Here is a 27841-nt window from a genome sequence, read left to right on the forward strand (position 1 = left end):
TCCACATAACCGGATTCTTTAGCTACACCTCAGCAGGGAGGGAGAAAGGATGAGAATCCTGGGAAGAGATGTGCGCGGTACAGTTGCTATTGTAGGGCTGCCTCCAGACACCCACTGCAGTAATCAAACTAAGCCAACCTGACCCACTTTGCTGCCGCTATCCAAGGCTCGATTCCTCTCGCTCTCATCCATGTTTCCTTTGCTACCTACTCTTTTTTTCATGACTCCCTGCCAGGCAGCCCACTCTCCAACTTGTCCACTGCTCTGTATCCACACACAAATGCTCAAGCGCTCCTCAGTAAAAATGGCGAAATCTCCTGCTCTACGCATCGCCGCTGCTCCACGGGAAAGCTGAGTAGGAGGTGCTAACAGAAGGAGATCGCAGCATCAACCCTGCACGCCTGACGGGTCTCTCTCCCACAGAGGAAGAATGAATTAGATGGAGGGTGCTACAATAGCCAAACTGATTCGCACATGGCCCTCTGGGTTTTACTCCCACTGGCCTCTGCTTTCCTGCCTCTGAGCCCCATGCTGCTCAACTCCCACCGCAGCCACCGGGCTGAGGATCATTACCTCTGACAAGAGCTTCTCTATGAGTAATCACCAGTGTGGGAAACCCAACAAACACCCATTTCAATCCTGCCTCTTCTCAGTCAAGACTCCTCTTCATGCATCGTGTGCATGCCATCTCTTCTTTCTGCTGGCACCGTTGAAGAAAATGTTCACCTGAAAAAGAAAATTCTGTCATTAGACTCATCTTTATGTCGTTTAAGAACCGTATGTTTTTTTCGGAACAGAGAAGGAGATCTGATAACCTGTTTTCCATAAAAGAACATCATATTGTAGTAGAGATGTTTTTTTTTCAATAGTTGATAAAATTCTGTTGTTTACTCAACCTCATTTCATTCCAAACCCTCATGAACATTCTTCTATGTAATTTTATTTTATTTTATTGGACCCCATTGTCCTGGACAAGTTCAGACATTATTCAGAATATATTTTCTATTTCATACGGGTTTGGAATGACATGAGTCGGGGGATCTCAAGATATGTTTCTCTAGTTTTTGTATAGATGTGTTTCATAGTGACCATATCATTCAGCACCATAGCACCATTTAAGTACACTGAAAGTTGTTCTTATGATTTATAAACTAATCCAAGTTTTATAAAACCTGTATGATAGGAACAGACTGGAATTTAACATTATTTTCCTCCACGACCGCTCTAAGATGTCTTACTCAATTTCACTTTTGAAACGATTTGATACCTATTATTACGATGTGTGAGAGCCAGTTGTGTTTGGCAGTAATGACGTGCTATTCACGAATCTGAATTTGGACTTGGAGATTTCAGAACTAATTCAGAGTTGAATAATGCTGGCACACCTTCCATTTGACCTAATGATATAATACACAGCTGTGAGGCTATTAAATTTTGACATGACCCCTCATTAAGATATTAACCATAATGCTCACAGTCAGCTTCTCGGACTGTCTTTCTCTCCCGCTCTGCTTAGAAGCAGCTCAGTGATGATATTGGAATATCAAAACCTTTGCTCTAACATAAAATTATGCTATTACCCATAGGAAAACAGCAAGAACCAAGTCGGCGGAAAACAAACACTAGCGATTAAAGTGATTTTCTCAAAGATTCAATAAGTTGTAAATCAGTGAGCACCCTTCCAGCGATTACAGCATTATTTACTCAGAGAGGCCAAGTCTCCTTTGCTGTCCTGTGCCTCTTAAACAACGGAACAGGAGAACCGCCTGGACTTTATGAACATAAAACAAGTTAGCCGACACAGTCGTTTCGCATTCCCACTATTGCAGCTGTCAGGGAAAGCAAATCAAAACTGTGAATGGCTTTGTGTTGCTTTATGTTTCTCTCTCTCTCTCTCTCTCTCTGTGAGTGTGATTTTCAAGCACAGGGATCATTTGTTCTTTCTCTCTGTCATCGCTGCCAACAGCTCTTTTCTAAATAATGCACTCTCCTCTATAATGGCCACAGTAATACCCAGCCATAGAAATATTATCGTTTGAAATTGTTTCCCTCATTTTTCAACGAAACTGGGTTTTTGTCTCCCCTCGCAATCTCACAGACAACGCATTTAGCTTAATGAGTGTTACTGATAAAAATATCGACTTTTGCAGAATCACCAATGCAACATGTTAAAAAATCATTCTAATTACAATGTGACCTGACATGAAATATTTCTAGACCAGATGAGATCATAACAACTCCCTGCTGGGATTCTCGCTCGGCTTAAGCGGTTCTGTTGCTTTCATCCATTTTCAGCTTCTTTTCTTTTTGTGTTCTTGTCTTTTCTCCCCATATTTATTTATTTACAGAATGCTCATGTGGCCACATGAAATCATGCCATTACTCTTCAAGGTATAAATCCTTGCTTGTAAAAAATAAATAAATAAATAAATATATATATATATATATATATATATATATATATATATATATAAATATATATATATATATATATATATATATATATATATATATATATATATATATATATATATATATATATATATATAATATACATAAATAACACAATATATATATATATATATTTTTTTTTTGGTCATTATTTACTCACTATTACTCATTATTTACTCACCCTCATCCTTGTAAAAGTACTTAAATACGAAGTGTGTGTGTATATATATATATATATATATATATATATATATATATATATATATATATATATATATATATATATATTATTGACACTTTTCTGTGAAAAAAAAATCAGTGTAGCAAACAAGCGAACAAAGAAAAACATCTACTTTCCGATTCCTCTGGAAAAATAAAAGCGTACGTGTTTGGAACAACATGAGGGTGAGTAAATGATGACAGAAAATTTCTTTTTTGGCTGCATAATTCCTTTAAGCCTACAACTACATGCTGTAGGATAGAATTAGCACAGGTCCACAACACCTTGGGATGCAGGAACTAATGGTAACCCACCTGCTCTGTAAATACAGATTAACAAGTGTAAATACATACCAAGGTCTTTCTTCATAGTTGCATCATTAAATTCATGAACCTGCTTAAAAAAATATTTGAGGCATTTCTTTCAAATGGCAAATTAAATAATTATTACTGAGACAGATACTTCCAGTAGGCAGTGGGAAGCTGTAGCCTTGTGCCAGAAACAGAATTCAGTCCTTTAGATGCTGCTTGTTTGAATCCCCCACGCTCTGGAGGAAGGCCAAGCAGAAGGATCTGCCTGGCATTAGCGAGGTGCTATTAATCGCCTGTTCAATATGAACTCAATGTCTCATGCTGAGATGTTTGAATGAGGGAGACCTTGTCATGGATTACCATACTAACTGACATATGGGCCATATCTGCGATGTAAACATTAGCGGTATACTGTTACAGTCTAACATGAGCTAACTGCACTTGAGATGATTTTGCTTGTGAAACGTTTCCTCTCATCGTACTTTGAAATCAGATTGTAAATATTGTCACGTGAATCCATCAGAATAAAGAAACGCCACTAAACGGCCATCTGTATGCGGGCGATCTTCGCCAAATTTGTTAATTTCACCAAGACTGGATAAATTAGTAGATTTAGCTATGTGGGTGGACTTCAGATGGCATTGATGAAAACAATGGCTCATGTTTTTAGGCTTTTTAAGTTGGGCTCTATGTTTCTACATGCCACCTGACATGTCCTTCACTGCTCTCCCATCTGTGTCGTCGCTCACACACACACACACACACACACACACACACACACACACACATGTCCACACTTCTTTATCCCCCAGCTTCTGCCACCAAATAAAAAGCTTGTCTCAGAGGTTGTCAGAGCTTGAGAACTTATAGCCACCCACGTTCGGCTCGGTCCACAACCTGCACTCTCATTCCTGCTTTTTCACATGCTTTATCACTTTTTCATCCTCCTCTACAACTTTCGCCCTCAGACACTAAATCAGGTGATATGAGATTGATGTCATTCTGGAATTACCAGACAACAGTCCAGCGCTGTACCATCCCATAATATGACACCTGCAAAGATGGGAAAGGTTATGTGATTACCCATCGCAACTACCAAAACAATAAATCACTTAAAGATTTTAATAACCTAAAAAAAATTCATAAAGTCCAGATTTATATTTTATATTATGCTATTATATACATGTATATTTGTGTATGTATTTTACCATTCAAAATTGACAGAGGAGAAATTTATAACATTAAAAAAGATTTGTATTTTGAATTAAATGTGTTTATTTGAACTTTCAATTAATATAAAAAAATAATATATATCATGATTCTGCCTTCATGTCCTGACTTTCCTCTAGTCTTGAGGCAGGATCATGACAGACCCGTGTTTTGTGTACAAGCACATGGCCTTTTCTTTGGGCCATGTGCTTGTGTTGTCTCGTTCCCTTGCCCCGCCCCCCTTGTTATCCTAGTTGTCGTGATTGCCGTACCTGTGCCACCTGTTGTGTCTTGATTAGTTCTCTTATTTAGATCCCCTAGTGTGCTCTGTCTTTTGTCGGTTCATTGTGATTGTTTCCACGTTGTGATATGTGTTTCTACATGTTCCTGTGATATAGTGTTACTCTGTGTTGCTCTTGGAAGAAGATGTTGTGAGTCCTGTTATTGTTTATTTGTAGTTAGTGTTCTTGTGTTTGGAGTCTTTGTTTATCGTTTCTACCTAGTCTTGTTAAGTTATTTAGTATCTGCCCTAGTCATTGTTTCCCTCCTCGTGGGTTTTGTTTTCCCCTTTTTGTTGAATAAAACCTGTGTTTGTGCATTCCTGTCTGCAATTGAGTTCATCCCTACCCTTCACGTAACTATATATATATATATATATATATATATATATATATATATATATATATATATATATATATATATATATATATATATATATATATATATATATATATAATTTTTTTTTTTTTTTTTTTTTTTGAAAGTTCATATATGTATTATGGTTTCCACGGTAATAAACAACTTTTCAACACCCTGACAAAGAAATTTCTTGAGCACCAGTTCAGCATATCAGAGTCATTTTTGAAGGATCATGTGACACTGAAAACTGGAGTAAAAAGTAATAATTAATTAATTAGTAATAAGTAATTTAGTTCCATTTTAAATTGCATTAGTTTTTATTTAATTTTTTTTTTTTTACAATATTGCAGTTTTTATATTATTAAATAAATGCAGACTTGGTGAGCATAAAATACTTTCACACACATATATATTGTTAACTTTTTTTACATTTTTAATGGTAGTGTGTATGTTTATATTTCGATGTGTGAACAAACACATTTTTTGGACTTTATTGTATTGCATTATATATTTTAACATTTTGTTTTATTGCAGTGTCTGAAGGAATTTGGAATGTTGGTCTTTAAAAGCAACACTTTTCTAGTTTGTTGTTATTAAGCTACTCACTACTTAATACTTTACTCCCTATAGAGCAGTGGAATTTACCTACTGTAAGACAAACAAAAAAAACCTTGGAGACCACTGAGGTGTTATATTGAAGAAAATCCAAATATATTTATTTAAAAGTGTGCAAATGAAGGAGAAGAGAGTGAAAATCCAATTGAACTGCGAGTTGTAGCGCTCCCCACTTTGGAAGATGAATGAGCTGTGTTATTGTTGCATTATTTGGACAGGGTGATGGAGGCTGTGACCTGCAGAGGGGAAAGTAAAAATATAAGTGACTGATTCCTGCTTTGAGAGAGAGAGAGAGAGAGAGAGAGAGAGAGCCTGTTTGCTGGTGAGTTACATTTGAGCGCTGTGCCCTGCATCTCAACCGTTCTGTCTTATGTCTGAAACATAATCCTGTTTTCAGCACAAAATCATTTAGCTCTTTGGCACCACGTACGTCATTAACCTGCCTGGGGTCGGGCTCCCTCTCCATTCTAATTCACTCTTCTGTTCCATCACCTAAGCTTCAGCAGCACTGTTATATATCAGCCAGACAGAGCCCAATCATCAAGCTGCCTGCTGTCTCTCTGATTATTGTTGACTAGCAAAACATTTGACCTGCAAACGTCAGCACTATGAGAGTAATCTACCTTGACATCTTTGTATCTAATGGCGTAGCAGGATCGATGCCCCACACACACCCTGTGGGCACAGGAGGCTGATTCCCCCTCTAAAGCATGTGGTCAGCGATGGCCGTCTGTGCCACTCTGAGACACGGCACATAACTCATTTAATTAGTCATAGTCAGGGACTCCTCTGGACTCCTGGGATTCAGACTGTCCACTGCTCAGATCCTTGCAGGAGAGGATACAGGCAGTTTGACTAGTGGCAATGTAAAAAAAAAATGACAGACAGATGCTAAAAATGGGTTGCACAAAATTCAGCCATCTATTTTATACATTTGTAAATAAGCTCATTGATGGTTGTCTTATATGAGGTCATGTTTGATCATCTCATACTGCATAATTTACTTTTTGCTGGAAATTATTAAATACTAATTTATTTTTAATTCTCATTCAGCAACATTATTATTATTATTATTATTATTATTATTATTATTATTATTATTATTATTATTATTATGAACTTTTCTTTTAGATCAGAATTAAAATAAAGCATATAAAATTAATTTATCTGAAATTAATATTGTATTTTCATGCAATTTAAAATTTAAACTGGCATTGTTTCTCCGTTTATTCTCCTTTTTTCATTATTTATTTTATTTTGTTTTTACTATTTTTATTTCTGCATCATTAAAATATAAAATAATTATTTCATCTGACTGATTGATTGTTTATCCATCTGAATCATTATTATTATTAATAATATTATTTTTTGCATAAATATATTTTCCGTAATATACATATATATATATATACACACAGTACATACATATATATGAATTATAATTCTGTGTGATTTTTTTTTTTTTTTTTTTTTTCATGTCTTTGTAATTTTCATTGGAATCAGTGGATATCTTGATCATTTCTCAACTCGACGCCGTTTATTAAAATATCAAATTCTGATTTCTAATTGAATTATTATTCAGTCATATTTTCAGTGAAGCAATTAATCCTGTTGATTTGTTTACTCTGACTTATAGTTTTCAAGTTTATCACAGCAATTTGAGTAAACAACCAGTGAATTTTTCAAAATATCTACTTTCATGTTCCACACAACAAAGAAAGTCATGTGTGTTTTGAACATAGATTAAATGATGAAGTAAGAGGTTGCAGTGAAATGAAGAAACTGATGGATTTCAGGAAGGTGCACAAATAAACAGAGAAGTGTTTCATCAAGATGTAGACAGCAGGGCCACAGTAAAAAAAATAAAATAAAAAAATAAGTTCAATGTATTGATGCAAGGCACAGAAGAGGCTTCCGAGGAAAAATGGTGCATCAGCTGCAGGTTTGATGTCCAGGCTCTTGCCCAAGGGGAGGCAGGTTGGCACCCAGAGATATTGACACGGGGACAGATCATTAGCCCTTTCCATCCACCCTGCCTCAGTCCCACGTCTCTGTTAAAGGTGCCACTATGTGTTGTTAAGGTGCCAGAAGCTTCGCCTGTTAGGCATAACAGGTAGGAAGACCTTGATTCCCGACTGTTCTGTCCATTAATCTGCCATTGTGAGCCTGACACGAAGTGCAATTATTTCCTAATATGACACTGTGTTTAATGGCATGGTGAAGAATTTTCTTGTTGCCGTTTCTCTGTAGGCACATGAAATATGATTACATGTTAGCAAAAATGTGATATTGCATAGAAATACAGGAGTTTATTGATTTAGAGTTGGCAGTCTCACCATAAGATGGGGGAAAAATGCTCGATTCAGCAGCGATTTTGGTGGTGTAATGATAATTGCAGCTTGAGGTGGAGATAAAGTTTCACAGACAGGCCATCTGAAACAGTCTTACCTGAATCTCTCCCAAAAACTGAAATTATGTTCTAATGATAACTCGAAGAATGTATACTTCAGCATTGTGTTAGATGGTGGATACTTTTGCAAAACAGAAAAACCTTGCCTTGCAATGAGCTGTTAGTGCAGAGGTATTTCAGTAGAGAAATGTTTCTTTAGCCACGAGCACTTTAATATCCCAAGGCTTGATTTTTGTTAAAAATAACTTTTTTTTTTTCTTTTTAATTTGTTAAATGTAGGTCACATGAACATCTTCCTGGAAACTTTGATTTGCTTTTGATACTTCTTGAAAATCAATCATAAAAAATAATCTTGCATTCTAAAACTTTAATAATAATAATAATAATATTAACAAATATTTAAATAGTCATAAACCAATTTTGTATTTATTGTGTAAAAGTAATTATATTTTATATGAATTTTTATAACTATTTTTATTTTAGTTTTCATTTCAATTGTGGTCAGAATGTTTCACCACAGAATTGAAAATGACATTTGTTGGTTCAGAAAAAAAAAAAAAAAAAAAGACAGAACTATCCAGTAATGCATGTACTGAATGCCCACTTTTTAGACCAACTGTTAGAAGACAAATTAAATGGTTAAGAAAAAAAATCACCCAGAAAATGTTTTGGACGAAATGTAGTAAAAAGTGAATAGTTTTTAAAGTATATGCATCCACTGTAAATATGAGCAGCATCATTTGGTGGAGCATTTGAACTGCAGGTGCCTCGTCCTTCAGTTCAACCTTTCGAATCTGTTCTTCATTCTGTGACTTTTCTCCATTGGCTCATTAAAGTGAGCCATAGTCCTCTAGCACCGGGAATGGGACATCTGTCACTTTACATTTAAACAGAAGATCTTCACCACACTCTCACCTAAGAGACAAACAATCCATCCTTATTTACCCAACACAATTGCAATTGGATTGGATTTTGGCTATGGAGGTGAGCGCTTTTCAATTTTAATCAAAACCTTAAATAGTGTTTTTATTCTCTTCCACTGCAGCTTTGGAAGTCATGAATACAGCTTGGGCTTGCTGAACACGAGTGACCTTGTGCTTATATTGAAATACCGGGTGATACCAGGAATTTAGTTAAACTAATTGTCCTCTCTGAGGTCAAAATGAGTTTGAAAGAGCTCATCTAAGCAAATGTTCTGGATTTGATCTTTTGCTGTATCCTCACCAGCTGTGAACAGACATTTACAAAAGCTGCAGTGTTTTCTGAATATTAATGCGATTTTGGATAACTCCGGTGACCTGAGTGCATGGGATCTTGCGCCATAGGCATGATGCATAACCGGCCAAATCATCTTTCATGGAAACATAACCATCTCGCTGCTTAAGCATGTCAGACCATCGCGGACACATGGAAAGTAGACACATGGACAAAAACTATAAATTGACGTGTTTCACTACTGACATGTTGAGGTCAGTGTGTATCCTCTTAAAATACAAAGCTTGCTGTTAAAAAAAGATGAATGGCATAAGGTGGCATGTAGCCTTGCGCATTGATCCAACTTTCTGACCTCATGTGTGTAGGCCAGCCCAGAGGGTTCGAGCCCCAACACCTTCCTCTAATCCTGCCTGGCACTGCCTGATAAGTACATTCTATTTCCTATGGTCCAATGTGAATGCTTGCATATTCTTTGCTTTTCTCTCTCTGTTCAGCTGTTGTTTTCGAAGGTAAAACCGGAGGGGTGGATTGTCCTAATGCCAGAGTGAGGCAAATGGAACAAAAAGCGAATACATTTCCAAATGAGAAGTAAAGTAAATGGTTATTTGAATAAGAGTTTCATAACATATTGGCCTTCTGTGGCTTTTTTTAATTTAACTTCTGAATAGTGAGGCATTTGTTAATCTTGTCAGGGTGATATTTTAACAAATCAGGTTTGGCATAGTTGGAATTGGCTTTTTGAATCACTCGTATGGCTTGAGAATGCAGAGCTGGCAAGCTAATTGATAATGATTTGGTTGATTGGCCTAGACAATGTGTTAAAAAATGACTTGACTACATTTTCGGAGGTTTGATGCATTTTAAGTGCCTTGATTTGGAACTCATAAAATGTTGTTTTTGTATTACATTTATTTTGTATTAATTTATTTTATAAATTTATTTTTTAAATTAAATGTTATTTTGGTTAAAGTCTACATTTCATAATGATACAAATTAATACTAATAATGCTTATATAATTATTTTATATAAATACGTATATATAAAAGCAATTTATTTCACTATCGTCCAAAAGGCGATGGAAAAATGTCTCCGACTGCAACTCATACTGTGTGTGGAGAAAATCTCTCTGTTGAATTTAGGGCTGTCGAAATAAACATGATAACAGTAACAATTTTAAAATAGCGACATTTAAAACAGGTTTTATTTGACCCTATGAATCACCTGTAGTTTAAGCCCGGGTTACCAGATCCGCAATTTGTCTCTACAACAAACATTATTAGTAGCATGCCTCCCATCAAATAATCGCCAAGAGCGTTGTGCTTTCTTACTTCTGATAAGTCTCAGCTTTCAAATTCAGTACATTCTGTCACGAAATTCAAACAATGAATGCCATTTCGCTGCTTTTAAATGTGACGTTACAGATTACTGTAGCACCTCAGTTCAAGCACCATGGAGCGCATGTCTCTTCCACTTTATTTAGTTATAACGCAAAATTTTATTTTAATTTTTTTATGGTTGAAATGTGGCTTGGACATGTTCTTGATTTGCTTCCATTCACATTTTTACAATTCTAGTCAGTGTAAACAGCCAAAAATGAATTGTGTTTCCATGCCTGGATAAAGAGAAGAGCTGAGCTAGTGTGTGTCGTTTTAACATTGCCTTACGTTTATAGCACTGATTCTTCTCTCGCTGCCTCTCCTTTGCTAGCAACACATGATCTTTTCTCTCAAATGGGAAAAAATGATTCTCAACTACAGCAGTGCGGTTCGATATATATCCCTCTGTCTCAATACATCACTTTTGACAACAGTAGATGTTGAACTTTATGTGAATGTAGCTTTAGTGTGACTCTGTTTTATATGTTTTCTGCCTGATGTACAAAATTCTAGCATCGGCCTTTGGCGCAAACAGAACACGACTGTACGTTTGAGATATTGAAAGATGTCTCATATAGAAAATTAAATATGCATGATGGTTAAGCTGAATATTGCTCATGATTATTCACAATAATAATAATAATATGTTTCATTTCGCAGTGTTGTGATTTGGTATTTTGTGTGATGATTCCCAGGAACGATAGGTCTCATATTTTGTAGCATAACAAGATCCGCTGCTAAATTGAGACTGGAAAGAGTCAAAGTTCATGTCTTGAGTACCACAGGCTACACCAGTGACTCTGTATCTACCAGCAAAGAGAGTCATGTTTCTTGCTCCAAGGTTGCCATGGAAACTATACTGGCAAAACAGCACCAAATGAGTAATGTCCCCATATGCTTTTTTCACTATTGAAGAAAAAAAAAAAAATATATATATATATATATTTTTTTTTTTAATTGCCCAGAATTAAGAATAGGAGGGGGAAATGTGCTAGTTCTGCTCTCCGTAAGCTCGTTTTTTATTTATTTTTATTTTATTTTTTCCTCGCTTAAGCCTTGCGTGATGAAAGACCATCTGTCACGTCTTAGCTGTCTTTTCCTTTGCAGTTTGCTTGACTTTTTAATTCCGATTTCCCTCACTCATCGAGTTCCTGGACTGGCGATAATGAGACTGTCTTAATTAATAAGAACGCACCCACCTAAAGTAGCTTGTCTCAGAGCAATGGGAAAGACGGCCCCCTCTGTTAGGCAGGACGTACACGGTGCCCCTGACCAAATTACAGTCATTCGCTCTCCTCCTCATCACTTAAGATGATATTGTCGCCCCGGGTGGAGGTGTCGGGACGGCGTGGGGGCATCAGAATAGCTGCTGAGAGATAAAACAAGACAACAGCACTGACAAGCAAATAAAAACAGACAAAGGGCTTTGAGAAAAGCTTATGTATATATCTTTGGTAAAGAAAGTGGATCTATTTCGGATGGCATGTGTGTACTGTATGTGTTTATTTTACTTGTGGGAGAGATTTATATGCATTTTAGCCGAGTACTGCACGCACAAAGGCACATTCTCTCATTTTTGCTTTAATGCCCACATGTGTGCTAACTCACACAGCGTAAGATTCAGTGGGGAAGCCGGTGGGAGCAGCAGCTCCGTTTCACAGGGGGTGGATGGGTGGGACTGCGGCCGGAGCGAGTGATTCTAAGGCAGCTGATGAATGGTACCACTGATAGGTCATTTGTCCCAGTGATAGAGTTAGCCACTGCCCTTTGGGAGGAAGAATAAAATAAAGAAAGCCGGAGAGGAGCGTGACGGATCGGCCAACAGTAACAGAATAAGTGGCTGCCTCACACATGGCTACCAGATCCGACCTTGCTCTAATTGGACATTCTCGGGGAGCAAGAGGGCAGAGAGTGTGTCTCACATAATACGGAGACAGGCTGGACATGGTGACAGAGAAAAAGGCATTGGGTTTACACAGGGAGGGATGCACATCAAAGAATGGACATCAAAGAATACAAAGGGATTAGACTTTCTGAACTGTGGTTTTGGTCTCAAAAATATAGTGAACGAATGAAGAATTACAATATAGGGGATGTCATCATTTATTTAACTTTGTTATTCTCAACCTTTTGTGATTTTTTTTTTTTTTTTTTTTTTCTTCTTCTATTGAACACCAAAGAAGATATTTTGAAGAATGTTGCTAGCCAAAAATTTCTGGTGGACGTCAGTGGCTACCAATAACTGCAACCTCCAATATTTTTTTAAATCTTTTTTGTCTGAAGAAAGATACCATATTTTTCGGACTATAAGTCGCACCTGAGTATAAGTCGCATCAGTCCAAAAATACGTCATGATGAGGAAAAAACATATATAAGTCGCAATGGACTATAAGTCGCATTTATTTAGAACCAAGAACCAAGAGAAAACATTACCATCTACAGCCACGAGAGGGCACTCTATGTCTTCAGTGTAGACTACAGGAGCACTGAAGCAGTAACTAGAGCGCCCTCTAGCGGCTGGAGATGGTAATGTTTTCTGTTGGTTAATTTCTCTTGCTTAATTTCTTTCGGTTTCATGTCAAATTAATTTTTAAATTAATAAATAAATCGCACCTGACTATAAGTCGCAGGACCAGCCAAACTATGAAAAAAAAGTGCGACTTATAGTCCAGAAAATACGGTACTCATACAGGTTTGGAACAACTTGCAGATGAGTAATTGATAACAGAATTGTCTATATTCTGTGAACTATCCCTTGAATAGTAATATTTTATTGCCATGCCATGTAATTCATTTGATTATATTAGTTATATTAGTATTATATTTGATTATAACTAGTAATTTAGTTGAACTGTAAACTTTCATCATGACAGGAAAATACCAGTAGTTTTTCCAATTACATAGGTGCAGTTATTACAGCAATTTCACAATTTGCAGTTTCTCTATGAATCTCATATGATGCATCTCACAGCAAATAAATCAAGCATGCATCATGTTAATGCGCTGGGGTGTCAAACTGTAATGCAGGTCAAAGGAGAACAAATGTGTTTTGGGATTGTTTCTAATAGCCAATCATCAGCTCAGCATGTGCACATCAAAATAAAGAGAGACTGGCAAGCTGGTGAAGTTCAGCGTGCTTTAAATAGCATCCCTTAGGAGTCCCTATGAAGCAGCGTGAGGATAGTAAATGTAGTAAAATGTACCATTTATTTAAAATACAGCATTCTACTGTAAAACTTATAATATTTTATTTTTTAAAACATTTGGTTAAGTGTAACTTTGGCTGTTCATTCTCATATCACACCTGTTAGTAAATTGTTCGTCAGTCCCAAGCATTGTGTCAAAGTAGCTAGTGTGTGACATCCTCAGCATCCATTTTTCCCCTCTCTGCAAATATTTTCCAAGCTACTCTCTCTGTGACTTTCCCCCCGGAAGGAGGAGGGGGGTGTTATCCAGGCTGGCAGCCCAGAGCACCCTTTTTGAAGCTGCTCTGTAGAGCATGGTCTAGGTAATCTCTGCTCGGCTGAAAGCCGTTTACAGAGAGAAGGAGACAGAGGAAGAGGTTATACTGGGGAGAGAGGATGCAATGGAGAGTGACGGAGAAAGAGAGAGAGAGAGAGAATGAAAGAAAGAAAGAGAAGCAAGGGATATGAAAGAAGAGTGAGAACAGAGCCCAGGCAGAGGATGATAAGGCCGGGGGGGATTTCGTTGCTGTTTTGGGGTCAGATTAGGAATGGGGTCTTGCTTTTGTCACTTGAGGAGAAAAGAAGAGACACACACACACACACACACATTGAGAAGCAAATAGAACAGTGTTGCATTGTGGACTCCTGAAAGGCCACCTCTGCATTTGTGTTTTTTAGTCCAATCTAAATTCATGTACCCGTTCCATTTGATCTTTACATAGATTTTATGGTTTAAGGCATATGGATCAGAATTTAGCAATACACAACAAATATGTTAATGATTTAGTGTGTTTCTATTAGCATACTATTATGCATTTTTGCTTCAGAAATAACAATATTATAAAGCCAAAATCATGTTTCTTGTACAGTACCATTTATTACTTTTTTCCACTAACAGTTGAATTTATTTGTGCCTTCCTTTCCATCCGTTAATAATCATCAAATCCAGATGTAATAACAATCTTAAAATCAGCTTACACACATGCCATATTTTAAGTTCATTTTGATCTGGTTGTGACTGAAAATGGTTATGTGAGTGGGTGAGATATTTTTTTTTTTAGTCATTTAACCAGTTTATTCAGATCTGCGGTTTTCTTACGAATGTGATCGGTGGGTTCATACTGTCAGTGTAATCAACCAGTTACAGTAACCTGGAAGCAGTGGCTTCTCTCATGTGACTAGGCTATTTCTTTAAGTATTTCACTGTTCTTTAAGGGAGACACACAGTAAGAGACACTATATCCCCCCATGAAACTTCATCCACTGGTATCCTAGTTGCAAGAATAGCAACCTATGGGTTTGGAATAGCATGAGGTCGAGAAAATAATGCCAAAATTTACATTTCCGTGTAAATTATTTTATTAATGCATTCTCAAAAATCATTAAATCTGCAAAAACTTGTTTTATTGCCATGCAAATCACAATGAAGCTCATTATGGATGAAGCATATTGCCTGGTGCTATTGCTACAGTAAACGATCATGCACTAACTGCTTTGTTAAATAAGGTAACTAGTTCACCCAGTGATGTCACGTGACTGAGTAAAAAAAAAAAAAAAAAACTCTCCCATTCGTGAGTCGAACTTTTAAAAGTACAGCATCTTCCCACGTGTCCTTTATTCTTATCACATGTTCCCTCCCTCCGCTGCCTTCCCATTTCTCTCCTACCGTTCGGCTTCATCCTTGTTCTCCTCTGTGTTTCAGTTTCTTTTCTTGTGTTTTTCTGTATGTGCCGGCTCTTCGTCACCCCTCCCTTTCTCTTAACTGTGCTTTCACAGCTGACTGTTCTCTCTCTCTCTTTCTCTCTCCCCCTCTCTTCCACCCGTGAAGGTTCGTTGGACAGAGTGACTTGCCACGCTCCGACTGCCCCCTTCTCCCCACAGTGAGTATTGTCATGCTAATTTTACTGATCGGCACCATGTAGAGAATTTCCGTGGTTGTGGTTTGCTTTTTCTGCGTTCTGCGCTTATCTGTTTTGGAGGGGGACAGTCGAATGTGTGATGCATGGAAGGAATGAAAGGGCAAAATGGAGATAGAAAGAGAAGAATTCATGTGTGTTTGTCAGAGTTTCGAGAGTTCAGCTCTTTGAGATTGACACACCTTTGGACTGGGGCAGTAAAAGTTGTGCTTTGTGTATGTGGAAATGTTATACATGGATTAAAAGGTACTTGAAGAGGCTAAATCTCAATCTAATTTCATCAAAAGCCATGAATCTTTTTATGGAAGTTGACACATGCATTCCCTTTGGTCTGTGAGAGTGTAAACATACTGTAGCATTGCTTTGCATTTGAGTACATGCAGGTAGAAAATGCTTTATAGTTTATTTTTTCTTTGCAGACAATATATGTCAGTGCTGCATGAATTTAATATTGCTTTGACCTTAAAATGTTTCAGCTCATTTGAATTATATCCTTCAATTTATATAGTCAAAGATTCTATTACAGAGCAAAGCTTGAGGCGTTCACATTTATGCACATGCTATTTTTTTCTTCCTCTTTTTTTTTATTTTTTTTTATTTTCACATACCTTTAATATTTTTATAATTTAGTATACCTTGAAATTACAAATCCTGCCCCATGACAAAATACCTTTATCTGCTAACTGGCAATTTAGGACAGCACGTTTTAGACAAGGCCTGCAGGTGTTAAACAGACAGCGTGCTCAATTAATGGCAGACGGTCTTAATCAAGTGACACAAGCTAAAAGCAAAGGAAACACTGTGTCTTATTGGTGTAAATATGCATGAAGAAATAAGGGGAGATCCTTTATGCATGTTTATATATATATATATATATATATATATATATATATATATATATATATATATATATATATATATATATATATATATATATATATATATATATATATTCCCAGCATTATAAAATCATGAACTTATTTATCTTTCAACATTACTGTAATGGATGCGAAGGAAGCTTTACTAAATGGTTCAAATGGTTAACATTAAGTATCATGGACATTTATTAATAGAGGTTAATTTACCATTGTTCTCCAGGTTCATTCATAATATTTTAAATGATTCATTTTTACAACTGGAATGTTAAACATTTATTAGTTTATGTAGAAACACTTATCCAGTATAATAAATGTTATTCCATTAGCTAGTTCTAAAGTAGGGAACCAACAGTATTTTTAAAGTGTTGCCTATTGGTTTAACAGAAATTGAGCTGCTGGAAAAGATGCAACGCAGAAATTTGGACTGGACGTGCTGAGTAAGGATAAGAATATCTAACCTCAAGCAGACTGCTGTTTTTATTTAAAAAAAGGAAAGTATCTTGTATCAAAAAATAAAAATAAAAAAAAAAATAATAATAATTATAGTGCTTTTGATTCAATGCATACAATAAAAAAAAAAAAATAAAGATATTTATGTTAGGCTTATAATTTTTCTTTTTCTTTTCTTTGCAGTCTGAGAGTGTGGCAATGCTTGCCAATGTCAGCAAACCTAACATTACTTACTCTTCAACAAATTTGTTAGTCATTGCTCAGAGCCGGGGTCTTGTGCATGACTTGGATGGCCATTGAGATATGGTGTATTGAAGGGGAAGGAACACACTCTGGCCCAAAGCTCAGGCCTGATGACACAGAATAAAAGAGCAAGAGAACTGGGAAGGTGGAATTCTCCTCGAACTCTCCTCGAGAGTCAGGGCTTTCAAGGTGAGTTTGGATGAGAGGTGTTCCGCTGGTTAATCTGTACAGACAAAACACTGTTTCCAGAGGCGCTCTTCCGCTAAAAGATCCCTAGGCTCGGTGATAGCATTGCAGAGGTTTAATCGTGAAACAAACTAGTAACCAACTCTGGTCATGTATTTAGCCTAGAGCTTTTCTGAGCACTGTGGAATCAGACAAAATGCATCCAAGGTTTTCGTGTGGAAGAAGCACACTGGAGCCTAGCTAAGTATAATGGTCCGTTTCAAATCAAATATCTGCTTCTGGCTCTGAGGTTGAATTTTCTTATTATTGTCAAATGAACCAGATGTACAGTTGATTGCGTTGCAGAATTCTGATGCCATTGATCTCTTATAATATTATAATATAATATTTTAATCTAGACAAAGAAAAAAAAAATAGTATATTTTATGCCATTGGCCTATACTCTTCATTACAGGACTGGAAATTTGTAAGGCAAATTCATGTACACAATATCTTTTTAGTTTGGCTTTGATATGAGCTCTGTTACCTCAGTATCAATACCTCAGGCAACAAATAAACAGCCTAAGGCTATTGATGAAATTTATTTTTATTTTGTTTTTTTGTATGCAGCACAACCATAATTCATGCAAACTGCTAGGCTGCAGCTTTGACACTAAAAGCAGATGTTCTAGCAATATATTTGCAATATAATGCAATCTTAACAAATGCATGATTTTCTCTCAAGGCTACACAATGTCCTATCCGGTGTATTCTGCCACATGCGCAAGCACATGCCTCGCTGAAATCTTTAGAGAGTGAATCAATCCATGGACCAGTAACACCCCTCTAGCATCCCGCAAACCCTCATGTTGTGACATTTCTGCTGTGAGACAGTGTAACGTTCACTTTTGGAGGCTCTACAGTTTTTGCCCTGTGTAATGTAGGTTTGATACAGAGACTAGATCAAATACTCTGTGATCTTTCACACTTAAATTATTTAAGGTCCCAAGATTTTACATTTAATATCATGCACATCGATAATCTAGCCTATCTCTTTCCGGGGACTAGTCTCGCTCCTCAATAAGATATAATGCACATCTCGTTTTAACATTGTGTCATGTTGCTGTTTTTCTGCTCATTTGGAATGTGACTACAGTACTCATTTCTTTTCCTTTATTTATTAGGCATGATAGCTTACCTTCGAGACAGATCGATGCTGTCAGTCACTATAAATGAGAACCACTCCACCAATTATAGATAATTAAGTTAGCCTCCGCCAGTCAGAACACTCAAATCCCAGGTGTTTGTGAACGGCTCGTCTGCTGGTGCAGAATTTGACTGAATACCTGAAGAGAATTACAAGGGTGGCGTTACTCAACATGTCGGCCAAAAAATGAACCATGCAAGCGTGACAATTCTAGTTTGTCAGATGCACAGCAGAACATATGGAAGTTTCATATAGTAACATGAAATAAATCTGCAGGACAGCATGTCTGTTCCATTTCATTAGATTTATAAATTTGTGTGACACTCTCAACATATGTGACGGGATAAAAAAAAAAATAGATTGGGCTTTTTGCACTTCAGCAAATGAAAAACATTTAAACTGGACTGTTTTTGTTTTTCGCTCACTGCGAATAAATACACAGTTAATTTGTCTTATATTAAACTTTTAAAAATCTTTCAGCATATAGGGTACATACTTTTAGTAATGAAGTGACAAAAGCCACATTTGTCGTTTCGGCTAATTGGGATTTCTTTGTTGTTATGGCTACAAATCAAATCAGTAACCACCATAACAATTTGCACAGCTTCACAAACATGCAAATATGTAACATGACATGACAGTCAATTAGATAATAATTTCCAAGTTTTGTCATTTACTCGGTTTTCTTTCATATCATCAAGAAAATCCTCTTACATGTCACAGTTGCAGTGAAGTTGACACTTGTCAGAGCTACAACCGAGCGCCTCTTTGTTCTACCACTCCGGCTGTGTGTGTGTCTCTGTGTGTGTGTGTGTGTCTCATTAAATGTGGATGGTGAACTTGCTGCAGATTGCCTGGAGATTGGCGCTCTCTCTGTGTAGCAGAGAAGCCCCCGTCCGTAGATGAGATGCGATTGACATTTCTCACTGGCCCTCCGCGGGGTGTCTGTAAGGATCTTGAACCCATTCAGACTGGCTCCGAAATCAAATCACTGCCACCGCCACCGGTCTCAATGGCCACATCAATTATTTAGCACCGACTCGAGTGATTCAAAAGGTTGGGGGAATTTGATTTTTGCAGGTACCTCTGGCCAGCAGGACCTTTGACATTGGTCTTTGCAAAAGGGAGGGCAATGATAATGTACCAAAGGTTAGTCACCTTATGCTGATTTGTGTGTAAAATGGCCCTTACTGATGCTTGTTCCAAAAAAGTATGCTGAGTGTGACGAAATATTCTCCTTTGTACATTCCTCTAACATATCTCCCATGGATGATTTTTTATTTTTTTCTTTCCGTCCACGATTCCACCAGTTGGTAATGTTTCGGAGGTAGCTTGGGGTTATCTGAGCTAATTAAAGTTTGATTTGATCAAAGTACACTCTTTTTCAACTTGAATTTTAATTAGGCGATGGGTCACTGGTACCCGGTCCATTGCAAGGACATCTGCAGACTTTCTAACGTAATCGGAGACTCTTTTAAATTAAATTTAGGGGATTTAATAGACAACGGTGGCTTTCGGACAGTGCAGGGATAACCATCTTGTCTACCGGCTTCCCGTCGGGACAAAGGGGGGGACAAAGGGCGGTCTCCCAAGACAATCTCTGTAGCCCCACTTTGGGCAATATTGCAATGGTGACTCTCGCTCCCTTTGGCCTAATACTGCAGACAATACTGCAATAGAACTTGCTATCACTGCTGTGACAGAGGGACTGTGTTAAACACCGGCAAGCTGGAGTCACCGGCTTATTCGTCCCTCTGCTATCTGTCACCGGCACAAGCTCTGCCAGCATATGCAGAGTGCCTTTTCATAAACGATAAAAATCTGTAAGCTGACGCGCAGGACAGATATCTGCAACAAAAGGATGAATGCAGCGGAAGAGACCCCTTCCTAATGCCCCCCTTCCTCTCCTTCTCTGAGATGGGAGTGAATTCCATGGCAGCAGAATCAATTTGCAGCTTGGGGCCCGTTTGTGGGAGTATTGCTTTTTATGTGATATGATCTTTGCTTTACATTTCCGGAGGTCAGTACAGCCACAGAAACAAGGTCAAGCAAGACTTGATCGACAGTTTCTCTATCTGCGGTAGCGAAACAATTACCCACTTGGGGATGGCGGGGATATTAAACCGTTGGGCTTTAAACATCTGAGAGGAATCTCCCATTGGATTTAAAGCCGATCCAGATCTAAGCCCCTGTGTCCGTTGATTAATAGCTTTCCGCGTTTCTGCTGCCCCGGGTATTTATGCATGTTCTGATATGGGAGAAGTGAGGGTCAATTTAGGGCCATACCATAATGCCCTCTCTGTAGAACACAGGGAGCAGGATTTTATATTTGTCGCTTGCCTTAATGGTAGCAAGTGGAAGCTTTTCTCTTTATTATCACGATAATGCAAAATAATTAGCAGGGATGTCCTTCAGCATAAATTGTGTTGCTCTTCCCCTCCGTGACTCAGAACCCCAATGGCTCTGTTTGATTTTGAAGCCGTGGTCTGCAGTGGCCCGACCAGATGCAACTACAATGCCAGAACTTTGGTTAGGAAACTTTGATCAAACAGATGCCATGTGAACTCTGTTCATGCACCGATCAGTAGCCCAGTCAGGGCATTTCCACATGGGAAGCAGTGCAGGGCGAAGGGCCAATGCTATTATGTTTAATATATGCATCAACAATTTGCAACTATTAGATTATACCTCCTGTATTTCCCTTCCCTTTAGTAGAAGGTCAATGTATACCCCAGCCCATTTCAAACGGTCCTTAATTATACCATAGGGAGGGTCCACAGCCCTTCATTTGTCATTTAGCTGCGGTAAAAGAGGCCCACAACTTTGGCTTTGTCCCCATGAATTGGCTTGATGAGTTCAGTGTTTTATGTATTTCTGATTGAACTTCGATTCTAAGAGACTTTCACCGTTTATTCAAAACAACTTATTGTTGTGTTTTGCTGAAGAAACAAGTCCCACAAGTTTACAGTAAGTTTAGTTTTAGGTTAAATATCCCTATAAAGCTAGTAGACGAAGAATAAAAGGGGCAAAACTTTCAGTTTGATTGCATGGGTGTTTTTAAAAAAACAGCCATAAAGCCTTCAAGACCTCAAATCACTAAAGACATCTGGACACCCCAAACAAATTAACACCCTAGTGCATTTTTACTTAGTTAACACTTCTGTGAATTCCAATATTTGGCGAACAAATCACAGAGTCTGCTGTGGTTTTGCTCATATGCCAAGTGGCAGTTAGGAAATATCATCTAATAATGCTGGGGTTTATGTGCATATTTTTAATTTCCTTGTTTACCAAAGACATTGCAGGGGACATACAGAGGGAGTTTTGTTAACTCTTATTGCAAGCAGCTTCAAGGTTTCATGCAAGAGCGCCTTGATACTGCTGTTAATAGCCTGCACAGCTGTGGGAAATGACTAGTGAACCTGTCCAGTTTTCCTCTTACCATTAATACATTATTTTAATGTATTTTATTCCATTTAATTTTCCAAGTTCATTCAGTAAAAAAAAAGAATGAAAAGAAAGCAAATTTCAAGGTCCTTTAACCTCAAGGAGGCAGAGACCTCCCCAAATAAGCCCTCTCCTTGCGTACATGGCATCCCATTAGCTGCAGACAGAAGCACCCTGCGTGGACTGCTGGAGAAATGAGGGTGAGGGATGGCAGACTCTGAGATTTGAATATCTCACCATTAAAATGCACAAAGCTGGAGCATGTCTGCAGGGGAGGCTTCGAAATCCCCCCACCTTAAAGTCTTTTAACTGGATGTGTGCACTCAGTCTGAAGACCCTGAGGTCTCCTGTCTCTGAAAGGGGATGTTGCGTGTTTCTAAAGACATCACACACACACATTTTTAAACTCATAAGCACAACAGACAACATATTAAATGTGAAATTGCTTTTCTTTTCCCTTTTTTTTCTATCGTCCAAGCTGTAACCTTGAAACAGAGGTCGCTTTAAATATGTAACTACTTATGGGTTTGTTAGCACTCTGCAGTGTTTGCGTGAGGCAAAAGTGTTGTATACCAAATTCAGGATCAAGGCTTATGTATAATATGGCTCTTGAGATGGGAATTCCGAGGCTGTTAGAAAAGTCATCAGAACATTTCGTAACTTTTTTAAGAGAAGTTTTATGGACAAAGGTTGTTGTGTTTAGTTATATAAGGGCAAAAATAATGAATTGTATGATCACTGAAATGTTTTGCTATGATTTTAAAAGCTTTTCAGATGATGACTCTTCACCTAAAAAAATTTAGTGTGTGTGTGTGTGTGTGTGTGTGTGTGTGTGCCAAAAACACAATTTATTTATTCTAAATACATTTGAAACGTCATTTTGCATATTTACATAAGTTTTCTTTAATGAACAGAGACTCCAAAATATATGGAAATATATCACTCTAATGTACTTTTTGTTGTTGTTATTTATATATATATATATATATATATATATATATATATATATATATATATATATATATATATATATATATATATATATATATATATATAATATATATATATTTGTAGCTTGTGATATGTGTTTTGTGCAATGTGTTTAGTGGCACTGAGGACAAATTCCTTGAAGAGAATAATATAATATAATATAATATAATATAATATAATATAATATAATATAATATAATATAATATAATATAATATAATATAATATAATATAATATAATATAATATAATATAATATAATATAATATAATATAATATAATCCATACTGCTCTGTAGAAAGGCCTTTTCTGGTCTAAAAGCAGTAGAAAGTAGAATTCCTATTAAAATGGAAGCTCTGCCGTTACATTCATGCATTTATTTAAACCGAGGGGAAAATTGTCATGATAATGAAAAGATTTCTCAGGAAAGAATCACATCTTTCACCTGTCACAGACAGATGAAGTGCTATATCAGATGTAGTAAAACCAGTGGCTAAATGTAATAGTATGACCTCTGGCTGGCACTGAGAAATTCCAGATGGGGCAATTTGAAAGGATCACAATGTCCAACCATATGACTTTATTATAAAATGCCCACCATAAAAGGAGAGTGACTGTCTCTTATTTCACTGAATGACTCTGTACAGCAAGGACACGTGGCAACACCTGAACAGATCACAGGCTGCAACATGTGGCCAAAATGCACTCACAATTTCTTTAGCAAATATTTACTCTAGATTTAGCAGCTATTATAGTTGTTGTGTAGTGAGCACCTTTCTTTGACACGTGTCTTTGGTCAATCCTAAAGGAAGTGTTTACTCAAAAATGAAAATTGAATGAAATTTTACTTACCCTCAGGCCTTTCAATACTTAAAATAAATTGTTTTTTCATCAGAAAAGCTTTGTAGAAATTTAGCATTAGGCTACATCTCTTGATCACCAATAGATCCTCTGCAGTGAATTGGTGCCGTCAGAATGAGAGTCCAAAAAGCTGATAAAAACCTACCAATAATCCACAAGTAATCCACATGACTCCAGTTCTTCTAATAATGTCTTGTGAAGCAGAAATCTGTGTGTTTGTATAAACAATAAATTAATTGTAACTTCAAAACACTCAAATACAAGTTCTCTATCCATAATTTTGCTTTCTCTAGTGAAAGAGCTAGCTTGTCTGAATCAGGAGAGAAGTTGCTAGGATTAAGAACTGTTTACAATTGGAAACAGTCAAAAACAGTTCTAAATAAATATGTAGTGGATTCTGATGTCAGAAGACAACAGGGGATGGACTTGGAGAAAGATGACACTGGAGAAAGTGGTATTATGGATTATGGACTAATTTTAAAGGGGTCATACATTGCTAAAAAGAACATTATGTTGTGTATTTGGTGTAATGCAATGTGTTTATGCAGTTTAAGGTTAAAAAAATATATATTTTTTTTTCACACAATGTACATTATTGTTGCTCCTATGTGCCCTGCCTTTCTGAAACGCATCTATTTTTAAAAAGCTGATCGTTCTGAAAAGTGAGGTGTAATGCTGATTGGCCAGCTATCTGGTGTGTTGTGATTGGCTGATTACCTCAAGCGTGTGACAGAAATGTTAGGCTCATTAACATGCTGTGATGCCGTCTCCGGCACGACCAGACAAAACCAGTAAAACCCATTACAAGCAAGGCATTTGTTGCATACAGTGGGGAAATAATTACTGATTATAATTACTTATATTGTCTTTTTACGCATTGCGTTGTGTATTGCACCGCGTAAACATAATGCAACTTTACAGATTTTCTTTATGCACCAAGAGCTAGTAACACTCCAAATAGAAACGAAAAATTTCAATCCCATCATACGACCCCTTTAACCAGAAGTTAAACTGCCTTGAAAAGTATTTTTGTTTTTTACAAACAGGCAGCTTTTCACTTCACAAGACATTAATTGATGGACTGTAATGAAGTTAATTGTTGAAAAAAAAGTTTTTTTCAGCTGTTTGAACTTTCCTTCTGACGGCACCCATTCACTCCAGAATATCTATTGGTGTGCAAGTCATGTTATCCAAAATCTCAAATCTGTTCTGATGAAGAAACAATCTAATCTACATATTGGGTGGCCTGAAGGTGAGCCAATCTAAATTTTTTGGTGAACTATTCCTTCAATTAATCAAAGCGATGAGAATCTGCTGTTTTTAATAAAAGCCTGTTTTCTGATTCAATAATCGAAATTCAAGTTGGATCTTTCCACTTTTTATTTTTGTGTCTAAACTGCCATGCAATTACATCATCTATGCTATGACTACTACTGTGAGAACTATTGGCAGCAGTTTACTGTTGTAACTAGGTAACAGTACTCTCACATCTAATAAAACCCTTTATAATTTCATCTAATTTCTTCTGTAGGGTGAATACCACTGGATGAGCAAAATTCCTTATGAAATCCGATGTCAATTGCATCAATTATTATTTTATTTTATTTTTAAGTACAGATAAGCTTGCGTCTTGCCCTGCAGAATTAAAGAGTGCAGAAACATAACTCCACAGCAGCCTTTGATGTGAAACAGTCCTCTCCGTCTCTTAACTGAAGAGGATTTTGGCAACAATTCTCTTTGATAGAATATACCTGGGCGTTTCTTAGTCAGAGAGTGTGTGGGCTTTTGATGTTGTGATCTTCTGAAAAGTTTTTGTTGTTGCTTCAGGGACGAAAGTCTGTTCTGTTATAGAAGTTTGTGGTGGGCCGAAAATTAGTCAGCTGCGCAATAGAGAGACTGATGCTTTTTATGTTTTTTAAGGAAGGCTGGTTGGACTTCATTGCATTCAAGTGGGTTCACAATATGTCTTGTATGTTGCATGCTGTGCGGAATGACAAGTTGTTAGGCACAGTTACTTGTGCTGTTACTTTACTTTAAAGAGTTTAAAGTGATGTGTCTTGAATCTAAAGTTAAACTAATAAAAACAAATTGGTTGGTAAGAACTTTACGGGAAACTTTCGAAGTGTGCCTGGAGTCACCAATATGCAATTATGCACTGTTTTGTTCAAAGTACTTCAATTCTGTCACTCTCTCTAGACAAAGACTGTTAGTTTCACAAGATTTTTAGTTTAAACAATCAATTTGGTACATATTGTCCATACATTTAAATCCCAATAATAGATTTGTATTAACCCTATAAAGTCCTTGTTGCTGCATTTCCTCCTTTTAAGGAAAGACAAAATGATATCAAATTGTAAATAACAGTTTTGCTTGTTAACACTTTAGTAAAGTAAATTTGTTTACTGCAGTAGATTATATATGTAAATAGTTAAATGTTATTTTAATGTATGCAGTATATTTTACAGCATACAATAATTGCATAAATATGCAAGGGATATGCAGCAAGAAGAGTACTGGCACTGACAGTTTTACACTTTAAACATTTTAGCCAGCCAAAATGTAACACAATTGCCTGGTTAGACAAGAAAAAACATTTTTTTTTTTTTTTTTTTTTTTTTATAAAATATCCGAAAGCCTCAAATTGAGATTGTCTTATTTCAATGCCAGCCTTAATCTCTGTCCAGAAATGATTTCTTACAGTATGAGTAATGAGTTATACTTCATATTCCATTATATCAAGCAGTTAAGGAAATTTGCGTGTGCCATGTGAATTAAACCCCCGACTCATTCAGTTCGATTTCTTCACAATACTATAAAGGCCATATAAGTATGATGTGGGGAAAGTGCTTGATTGTGTAGAGAAACACAGAGTGGTGTTAAAAGCTAAAGTGGTTCAGATGCTGTATTTTAACGTCTCTTTGTGATTGTGCATTGATAAGAGCTGACAGATCTTTTCCTAAGCGCAGGCAGGCTGATGACAGTAGACTATTCACAGCGAGGCACTGATCACTCTATGGCAGTTCTCTCTCTCTATTCGCTGCATGAAAGAAGGTTTCAACAGCAGCATACCTTTTATGTCATTTCACGGGCCGCGTTTTTTCATCAAGCGTAGCTGCGAGTAACTTGTAAAGCAGCTCAGCCGTGTGTCTGTCACGCCTTGCACTTCATTTTGTACTCTTTTTTTTTTTTTTTTTTTTTTTTTTATGAAGGAAGGTCTTTTTCACTTTAAAATAGGGGAAACTTTTAAATGAGGCACTTACACAACAAAGGCTTTTCTACAACTCTTATCTTTACTCACTCATTTCATCACAGTAAGACTACATCCTTTCATTCTGGTGGGATATTTGTCGGAGACTATGCAGACTGCATAAGTAATGGTTGTTAATGTTTGAGGGACACCCGCGCCGATGGACTGTAATAAGACGCCTCGCTAAGCCAAGGGTTTCCAAGGATATAAGGTCTTTAAACAAGCTTTCACTGTACTGTGAGATTACTTAGTTAAACATTATCAGCAGGCCCATCCATCTTTGCACATTGTATCACTTGAGCTACAATACCTGACCTTCAACACCAACTTATAATTGAACTCACTGCCGAGTCGCTCGGTGGAGTTTGACTTATGCTGGCTTTGCTGGAACACATCTCAGCATGACTACATTATCATGTCCTCTCTTCATCTATCAGTTTTTCTTTTCACCTTTGCTACTGTCCTCTCTTCTCCTTCCACAGCAAATGGAGCATTTTGTGCGATTGAGAAAAAAATACAATTGTAATGTCACATACTGCATGTCTTTAATAGTTTCACAGAACAATGACCTCACACATTTTTTTAATGAAATTTTTCCAGGATTAAATGATGCACTCTGATTTCAGAGTATGTTGAAAATTTGTGTCTAATTTAATTCTTCCATCTGAGAAAACGTGTGTCTAACATATCTGAGACCTCCAAAAACAAATCTCCTGAGCAATGAAAACCGCAACTAATCTCACGTTTTACTCTCAACAATGCGTTCCACTCAGATTTGCCAAGTTACAAAGTCTGCCATCAAAAGTC

The 27841-nt window shown here is 36.9% G+C and overlaps 1 protein-coding gene across 7 annotated transcripts in view; it reads left to right on the top strand.

Annotated features, from left to right (window-relative positions):
- The window catches only part of LOC113055963 (RNA binding protein fox-1 homolog 3), a 377645-nt gene that overhangs the window by 85506 nt on the left and 264298 nt on the right, over window positions 1-27841 (top strand). The window contains exons 3-5 of one of the 7 annotated variants that reach the window (XM_026222362.1): window positions 15461-15512; window positions 16811-16863; window positions 17060-17308. The exons of 1 other annotated variant lie outside the window; for it this stretch is intronic. In XM_026222362.1, the coding sequence (XP_026078147.1) occupies window positions 17230-17308 (79 nt within the window). In that variant the 5' untranslated portion in view covers window positions 15461-15512; window positions 16811-16863; window positions 17060-17229. Of the gene's footprint in view, window positions 1-15460; window positions 15513-16810; window positions 16864-16973; window positions 17309-27841 lie in introns of those variants that run through there. 5 more of the 7 variants (XM_026222366.1, XM_026222368.1, XM_026222364.1 and 2 more) reach the window with 5 other exon arrangements.

Source organism: Carassius auratus, chromosome 37 (genome assembly GCF_003368295.1).
Source record: "Carassius auratus strain Wakin chromosome 37, ASM336829v1, whole genome shotgun sequence".
Classification (NCBI taxonomy): Eukaryota; Metazoa; Chordata; class Actinopteri; order Cypriniformes; family Cyprinidae; genus Carassius; species Carassius auratus.